This window comes from Podarcis filfolensis, assembly GCF_964270895.1.
Source record: "Podarcis filfolensis genome assembly, chromosome: Z".
NCBI lineage: Eukaryota > Metazoa > Chordata > Lepidosauria > Squamata > Lacertidae > Podarcis > Podarcis filfolensis.
The window spans coordinates 2,927,524-2,936,800 of record NC_139617.1 but is presented as its reverse complement, the minus strand read 5'-3'; the positions used below and the strand labels follow the sequence as shown (position 1 = coordinate 2,936,800).

The following is a 9,277-nucleotide window of genomic DNA, read 5'->3' as shown; positions in this document are numbered from 1 at the left end:
AAGAGACTTGGGGAATTAGAAGGTTAGGATTTAAGGGTTAGATGGCTTGGATATTTGTGGTAGATAAAATTAAAGTAATTGCGCACTTTAAGAACCACTCTGTTAGACGTGCGTGGCGTGTTAAGAATCTGGAAATAGATATAAAGTTAGTTTATGCGCAAAGACTCCATTTTGGGTTTCACCAGAAGCCGCTTTTTACAGAAAAGGGGTGACGGATAAAGAGAAATGGTTAACCTGTCGAGAGTTCTTAAAGTCGAAACGAGGAGATTGTAAAATTAAAACAAGGGAACAATTAATAGTGGAAGGTTACAATTTCCAGTGGTTTTCTCTTTTACAATTTATAAAAGAGGGCTCGGTTCTTTTTCGGGGGAGGGGGTGGCGGGGATTTTTGCCGTTGCTGATGTTAATTTTTTACATCTTTATTTTGGATCATATGATTTATGTGGAATATTACGATTTACGTGGATTTTTTTCAATTTGGTTGTGTACCTTTTGACATTTTGTTCATTGTTTATGACTAGTTTTGCTGTGTTTGCACAAAATATATAATATTTTATTTTTTGTAAGCTGCCTTGCACACGGTTTGAACTTTGGAAAGGCAACATACACCACTGGGTTTTTCAGGTATCCAGAGAAATTGTGGATTTTAGGACTTAGAAATGGGTCAGTAGCTTTATTTGGCACTGCCAGAAAAGACTGCCCCTTAAAATTCTGTTTCTAACGCGTAGTATTTAAAGGCAAACTTTATCCTGTTTTATGTCAGGAGTTGGGAATTCTAGAAGTAGAATTCCTTTAACACGTTCTTACTTCCTGCTTGAATGGAAGAGTAAAAACTTCACTCACTAATTAATTATGTTAAGCGAGGCAAACGTTAGGTCAGGAAGCGAAAGAGAGACTATGGAAAGAGAGACTAGAAAGCCGAGTAAACGGGACTGTATTGCCTTCGCTGCCCATTTCTGCCTTCAGGCACAGAGCACAATAATATTTCAGGTGTTCTAGTGTATAATTCGGAGACAGGAGTTGATTTTACTTATTGTAACATCCTGGTGAGCACAGAGAGAAGTACGGCTATGATAAATGGAGAAAGGGAAGGCTGATGGGTCTGTATGCATTTTGAGCAGAGGTCGAGGAGGGTCTGTGGAACTGCCCACCACTGCCGTGTACTGTTTCCAGGATAGGTAAAGATCATTAAACAGTTTTCAAATTGAAAAAGGTGTTTCATTTTTTAGATCCTTAGTAACACCATCCAGTTCATTTAATCACAACCTACGACCCTTGAGGTTTTTACTGAAGCAAAAGGATTGATTCCATCCCTGTATTGTGATTTGAGGATCGCCTGTTTCATAGCAGCTCCTGTGCCTCTGCCTTCTGCTGCATTTAAAATGAAATTGCTGGTCATTTCCCCAGGAGTAAAAAGACCTACTCTGGGCTTATTCTTGGGAATTACTTTGCAACAAACAACAAAGCTAACACAGAAGGAAGCTTTTTCCTATTCAATACATATTGTTGATATTTAACACCAGGAGGCTGCATGTGTTTCTGCCATTTGAAGGCAGGCCTGTTTAGGGAAGCTTTTAATATCTGAAGGACTTTTGTATTTTAATATTTTGTTGGAAGCTGCCCAGAATGGCTGGGGAAACCCAGCCAGATGGGCGGGGTATAAATAAATTATTTTTATTCTTATTGCAATTTGTATGAGATACATGGCAAGGAGTATAAGTAAGACTTGTTTTGATGATTCAACTCCCTTTGGGGTGATTTTTTTTCAATGTCTCCGGGGTGTTGACTGAATGGTCAGTTTATAAAACTGTGCTATTGTGGTTGGTCGCTTTTCTGAATAATAGATTTAAGTTTTATATTGGTTGAGCTATTTTTACATAAAATTGCTCTGTTAGGTGGATTATTTAATTGTATGTATATATTGTGATGATTTCAATTCTTTAAAAAGTGTTTTAGAGGTGTTGTTCAAATAGATAGATAGCATTTCATTATTTTAAATAATGCCCTTTCCTCTCAAAATGCCCCTGGCCTAATACCCCGCTTTGGTACTGATCTCCTTCCTCCTCCTTCTTTCTTTCCTTTTCTTCCTAATGATCTGATTTTAAAAGAGAATTGGAATTTAATTCAAACATGTTGAAGACCACACCTAAAAGCTTTAGCAATGGAGTCATTGCTACTTTTTCCGATTGCAGAAAGTATCTTACCAGGCTGAGGCATTTTTCTGCTGGAGAGGTGGCTCCACAGAAACACCCTCTGTCATACAAGCAGTCCTCTGCAAGAAGATCCTTGGGCTGGAAGTGACCATATTCCAGATGGGGGGAGCATGAAGCCTGGCTCTGGGCTTTCATTTCATGTTGGAATGGAGATGTAAAATCACCTCTTTTGTATTCAGGTCAGGACAAGAGATCCACACCTGGGAGCGTGATGGAGGGTGAAGGGATCAACGGTAATCCAGGACAAGCTGCACTTGCTGCTCAGGTAAGGCCAGAAGGGGAGTTGGCAGATGAATGGTTTCTATAATAACTGAAATGTGCTTCATTTGCAACTAAGTAGAGCCTGTGATGCCTTTAGCACCCTGGGGTGGAGCTCCTTCTCAGTAATAGCACTGTCTGCTCATTCCCAACTTCTTCACCCAGTGCCTCTATGCCTTCTGTAAATGTCTGGAGTAAATGTCTACCAGGAAGTGTCTGTCCTCTCCAGGTCATTGAAAACATGAAGGAGGCGCTCAGTGGCCTTAAGACGGCGGTGAAAGCAGTATTAAAGCAGGTTGAAGCATTTTTTGGGAAGCTCCATGAGCTTGAAGAAAAACTCCAGCAGATGCTAGCAACACTCCAGCAAGCAAGAGGTATTTTTGAGAATCCTGTCTTCACAAATTCCAGGGACATGGCCCTCCCAATGATGTTGGGTCTCAAGTCCCATCATCCATGATGAGTGCTGGCCATGTTGGCTGGGGCTTAGGGGAGTCCCACCACAGTCTGGAGCCCAGTTCAGTGCGCCTTTGTGGGCAGCTGGTAGCCATGCCAGGGCTTGGCATTGGGTCTCTAGATCAGGGCTGAGGTGGTGGTTCCAGGAAATGGGCTCCAATGGTTCAGGCCCCTTCCATTACAGTCCTTCAAAGGGTTTTAAAATATTGATAAGAAATGGACTGAAAATAAAATAAAATAAAATAAAACTTGTCTTTTTTGCTGTGGCCCCTGCACTAGCAGAGGAGGGCCCATGCCTTTCTTTCCCCTGGCTGGTTAACCCCTGTGCGGTTCCTCTGTTCTTTTGTTCCAGTTGCTGGGGATATTGGCTTGGAGTTGGACCTGGGCTAGGTGGTGCATTCCCTCATGGCTTCCCTGTCTCTCCCGATTCGCTCCTATCATTCTCCTCCTTCCCCACATGTTAATGTGGGTGCACTTTACCAATACAGTCGTACCTTGCATCCCAGAAGTGACTGTTCCAGTTTGCAAACTATTTTTGGAAGCCGAATGTCCGACGGGGCTTCCACAGCCAATCAGAAGCCGTGCCTTGGTTTCCAAATGTTTTGGAAGTTGAACGGACTTCTGGAATGGATTCCGTTTGACTCCCAAGGTACCACTGTATATGTTCTCAGAGCAGGGGCAACCCTATTGCCGCCTTCAGTTCTGGTAAAGCTAAGAATTGCTTATGCAGATCTTGATGCCCTCAAGACCGAGGCTGTCATCTGATGCGACCAAGTACTCCTATTAGAGAACCAAATCCTCAAATAGTTGAAATGCCTCACTTGTTCAATTGATTATCCATTTAGGAGCCATTTATGCTTCTTGGGCTGTGCCCCCAATACAATGGCTTTTGTCTTGGTACAATTTGTATTCAAATGTTTGTTATGACCCAGTGTCCCAAAGTTCTTTAGTACCTCATACCCACTTGTGTTTGTGCTAACAACACTGTATCGTTGGCATGTAGCAAAATGGATACATTATGCTATGAAACTGAAACAGGGGGGAAATCTGGCCATTTTGGTTCCTTTATTGCATCATTTACATAAATGTTAAAAAGCACAATTTTAAAAAGAATTTAAAAGTATTTAAAAATATTTAAAATGATACAGGAATTACAAGGTTAACCTTTTTAAAAGATATTTACAAAGTTTTAAAAGCCTGTATGTGTAACTGATGTTGGGGGGGGGTGTTGGGGGGCAGGTGTGGTTGTAAGACTCCCTTAAAACTGATTTACAATGCTGGCTCTTGGGGATTGAAAAGGCACATAAAAAGGCCTTACCCCAAATTAAAGAAAAAACAGCAAACAACCCAGTCAAACAATTAAAAAAAAACACCTGTGGAGCTCAGATGAACAAGTCCCACTTCGGTGCCAACTTGACCGGAATGACATGCCCAGATGCTCCTTTCTTTTCCTGAGTTATAGCAGCTCTTTTGGCTGAGGTGTGGCATGCATGCTTGCCTAGAGAATTCGGGGACGGCCACTTCCAATCTACCAGGAAGCCTTTTTTCTGCTGGAGAAACAGCTTGCACCAGCAGAGGGAGGCAGCACTCCACAGAAAAAAACTGTCATACAAGCCGTCCTCTACGGCTGAAAAACATGAGGTATCCTAGCACTGCATGACAGAGGGGGAAACTGCTTTGGCTGGGACGGGACTGGAAGTGACCATATCATAGCTGTCAACTTTTCCCTTTTCTTGCGAGGAATCCTATTCAGAATAAGGAAGTTTCCCTTTAAAAAAGGGAAACGTTGACAGCTATGGACCATATTCCAGATGAGGGGGAGAATAAAGCTCTAGGCTTTACTTTTATGTTGGAATGGAGATGTAAAATAACTTGTTTTTTATTCAGTTGAGGCCATGAGATCCAAGGTGACAATCAATGGGGATCATCCAAGTTTTGCTGTGATATCTACTGAGGTAAGCCCAGAAGAGTTGCTGAGCTTTTGGGGGAAATTGCAAAAAAAATGGACGTCTTTGAGCTTTTTTATAGTAAAATCACCAAAAACAGCACTGCTGACATGGGTTGCCATACGTCTGGATTTTTCTGGACATTTTGCCAATTTCTGCCCGACACTGCTTCCTATAGCAGTATTCCATGTATGTCTGGGAAATTCTGGATGTATGGCAACCCTAGGGTGGGTGGCAGGTTAACTTAATCTGGTTGGATCATTTAAATTGCCAGAAAAAGGGCCAATTTAAAGCAGTAGCTGTCTAGTTCACATAGTTCCTGAACAAGCATACATGGAAAAATGGTTTCTATAATAGCTGAAATGTGCTTCATTTGCAGCTAGGTAGAGCCTCTCTGCTAATGCAGAGCACAATCCAAAACTTCAGGCAATGCCATTTATATACCCAGAATCCAGAGCAGCTCTGAAGTACCACCGCTGTAACACCAGTGCTTGGCCTTCTGGCACCTGCAGCTAGGGAAAGAGCTCTCTGGGCGCTGCCTGTGATGCCTTTAGCACCCTGGGGTGGAATTCCTTCTCAGCAATAGCACTGTCTGCTCATTCCCAACTTCTTCACCCAGTGCCTCTATGCCTTCTGTAAATGTCTGGAGTAAATGTCTACCAGGAAGTGTCTGTCCTCTCCAGGAAGTTGCAAACATGAAGGAGGCGCTCAATGGCCTTAAGACGGCGGCAGAAACAGTACTTATGTCTGCGCAAGTATTTCTTATGAACCTCCAGGAGCTTGAAGAAAAACTCCAGCAGCTGTCAGAGATACCCCAGGAGCCACAAGCAGGAGGTATTTTTGAGAATCCTGTCTTCACAAATTCCAGGGACATGGTCCTCCCAATGATGTTGGGTTTCAAGTCCCATCATCCATGATGAGCACTGGCCATGTTGGCTGGGGCTTAGGGGAGTCCCACCACAGTCTGGAGCACAGTTCAGTGCGCCTTTGTGGGGAGCTGGTAGCCATGCCACGGTTGCCTTTGCTGAGTGGAAGGGGTGGCATCCCTCCCCCCAGGAGGCCAGAGGCCAGTAGCAGACTGTGCATGTGCCTCTGAAGGGCACCAAGGTTTGCTGTCTTCCTTGTGGCCAGGATTTCCTGTCTTCCTTGGTTGTCCATTTTTTGCCATAAAAAATGAAAGTACAGCATAATGGAAACATACCCTCCAACATTTCTCTGATGAAACTAGGGTCATCCTAAGGAAAAGTGGGACATTCTGGAATCTAACTGGAAACTGGGATGGCTTCTCTAAATCAGGGACATCCCTGGGAAATAGGACACTTGGAGGGTCTGTGAAAATACAGTTTATGGTTGTACATGCCATATACCAATTTTAACCGGTGGTTCTTTGGCTTTTCCCTCAGCTATTCTTTCACTTGAGGAAGAAGAGGAGGAGGAGGAGGAAGAGGAAGAAGAGAAGGAGGAGAAAGAAGAGGAGGAGGAGGAGGAAGAGGAAGAAGAGAAGGAGGAGAAAGAAGAGGAAGAGGAGGAGGAGGCAGAGGAGGAGGAAGAAGAGGAAGAGAAGGAAGAGGAGGAAGAGAAGGAGGAAGAAGAGGAGAAGGAAGAAGAGAAGGAAGAGGAGGAAGAGAAGGAGGAAGAAGATGAGGAGGAGCAGGAAGAGGAGGCAGAGGAGGAGGAAGAAGAGAAAGAGAAGGAGGAAGAAGAGGAGGAGGAGCAGGAAGAGGAGGCAGAGGAGGAGGAAGAAGAGAAGGAAGAGGAGGAAGAGAAGGAAGAGAAGGAGGAAGAAGAGGAGGAGGAGGAAGAGGAGGAGGCAGAGGAGGAGGAAGAAGAGGAGGAAGAGAAGGAAGAGGAGGAAGAAGAGGAGAAGGAAGAAGAGGAGGAAGAGGAGGAAGAGGAGGAAGAGAAGGAAGAGAAGGAAGAGAAGGAGGAGCCCCCAAAGAAGAAAAACAAAGAAAACTGAGGGAATATATTTTCATTTATATTTCTCTTATCAGTTATATTCCTATAATTATTTTAAAAGTTCAGCAATATGATGTGTATTTGTACTGAATAGAGATTAGTCTTCTGAGCACAGTCTGTGAAAAGGTTTCTGAAGATCAGCAGCACTTGGCTTTAGCTTGCTGCTAAGAAATCACTTGTTGCTCCTTCCTTTCATATATCACTGTTTTATTGCAGTCCTTGCCATAGCTGTCCAGAGAAGTATTCTCAGGATCCTGTTGAGGTTTCTGCCTTCCCTCCTTCCCCCCGGACAGAACTGGTTCTTTGGAATCTGGTAGCCGCTGTCCCTTAAAGTTTAGCCTTTTGAGACGCAGGACCCACTTTTCACCCAAGCATGCACCTGAGAGCTCCTTTCTGAAATTTCTGGGCCATGCATTTATATTCCCTGAATTGTGGAGGCTCCATTGACAGCAATGAGAAACCGAGCCTTTAGAGTCATCAGCCCAGACCTGTGGAACTCCTTGCCAATAGAGATTAAGAGGGCGCTTTCTGTGCCAACTTTTAAACACCTGCTGTTTCATTCCACCAGGCCTATGCGGGCACACCTCCCACAATGGTATATGGGTGCACTTATACATTTTGTCATTCAGTGGTATATATTCCTTTATTAATAAATAAAATAGTTAACTGAATATGTTGAGAGTGCTTCTGTTGTGACCCTCCCTGACCCCAGCTGAGAGCAACACTTTAAAGCAGGTGTGGGGAACATCATCCAGATGTTGTGAATCTGTAGCACCCCCACCTCTGGTTATCAGCTGTGTTGCTGGGGCTGTTGGGAGTTGCAGTTCAGCACCATCTGGGGGGTTGCCTTGGGTTTCTGCCTTGGGTTTCTGACGCTGTGATAGAAACCCACAATGGAGATGGCGCAGCAGAGGAGGATGCACAGACCGCTTTGCATTACGGTGCAGAACATGTTTGGGTTCACTGGGATTAGAGATGGCAGCAGTGACCAACCCTTTTTCCCGCAGCCAAAGGGCCCCCCTGCCTCCCATCTGGGGCTAGTGTGTCAGTGATGGCTGTGGCCACTGCCAACTCCCACCTCACATGCACACATCAGAGCACCACAGTGACCAGCTGGCAACCCCTCTCCTGTCAAATCCTCAGCAAAGGACAAGGGCCTGGGGGGACAATTTCCTCCCCATCACAGCGCTGGGATGGGCAGAGTGCTTGAAATCTCTTTGCTCAGCCCAGTGCCGAGATGGGGAGGAAAACCGCAACCGCTCTGCTCTTCAGATGAGAGGCAACAGGACTTGCTGTTACTTATGAGATACTCAAGGCCACTGTCGTCCACCTCCTTCTTCCAAAATTCCTGGATCTGGGCAGTGCAAGGATTCTTCCATGAATCATTCTTTTAATTTCCCCAGGCAGTTTCAGTTTTTGATTGACTCACATTCCTGGGAATGTTGAACCTTCCTCTTGTTCCTGTGCTGTTACATAAACAGCCGTTCAGTAGTTGATGGGGGAAGTTTCTCTAGGGTGTCTCAGTCCAACCATCTAGTTTCCAACACATTCCCATCTAATTGGGGGGTTGGGGTTGGGAATGTGCCAAAAAATACTTCTAAGGCCTTTGGCCGCAGAATGGGGCTTCCTAAACATTTCTTGAGCCTTATACATGCTGCTGAGGTCTTCCAGGTTTCACTGAAGGTGAGGAGCCAGCCTACCTTCTCCTGGTGAGCGGCTCCAAAACTTTGCTTTCAAAGAAACAATAAATGTCACAATTCACGAGGAAATACTCAAAATGTAAGTCATTTTCAAAGGAGGTTGAATCGGTGCACATACACTCTCTTTGACCTGCTCATAAATTCCGGTAAAATATTGCGGTGACACATCAGCACAATCTGTTTCTTTTTTGAAACCTTTGTTTCCCGCTCTTCTGGTGCATAAAACCAGCACACCGGTGGCTTATGGCTTTTAACATTGCAATGACATTTGAAGCAATATAAAATAATTGTGCAAGGTGACAAGGTTGGTGTTTGAAAAAAGGCTAAAACGTATCATCTGCCAGTATCACCTACATTGATGGGCAGCAGCTCTCCTGCATCCCAGGCAAGCAGAAGCCCCTGGGAGGACAATAAACACTTTTTGGGAACTGTGCGGGAGAGGAGTTTTCCCCTTAACTGAGAACTCTGGAAGAAGCTGTTCTGGCAGCAGGACATCTCTGAAGACTCAGCTGGGGTTCTGTAAAGCCTGGTGATACATCACATTGGTTGAGGTGTGGTGAGCTACAGACTGACTCCCACAAGTCACCAACTGAGAGTTTCATGGTCCAGATCCCATTACACCCAGAGGTACTGAAAACTTTAGCAACTTTAATGGCTTTGAAAGGAAATCAGAGAAATTCAATGTTGATATTTATATGCTGTCCATCAGACTGGGTTGCCCCAGCCATTCTGGGTGCTCCCAGCAAAT

General features: G+C 44.5%; 1 protein-coding gene across 1 annotated transcript; it reads left to right on the top strand.

Moving 5' to 3' along the window:
• Positions 1 to 1,703: 1,703 nt before the first annotated feature.
• Positions 1,704 to 7,454, top strand: LOC310753976 (uncharacterized protein; the record flags this gene model as incomplete). The annotated part of the gene is made up of 6 exons (XM_083595306.1): positions 1,704 to 1,719; positions 2,393 to 2,478; positions 2,701 to 2,845; positions 4,812 to 4,879; positions 5,554 to 5,704; positions 6,274 to 7,454. 6 exons carry the CDS (start codon positions 1,704 to 1,706, stop codon positions 6,828 to 6,830), a joined length of 1,023 nt encoding a protein of 340 aa, XP_083451432.1. The 3' UTR covers positions 6,831 to 7,454.
• Positions 7,455 to 9,277: the final 1,823 nt, after the last annotated feature.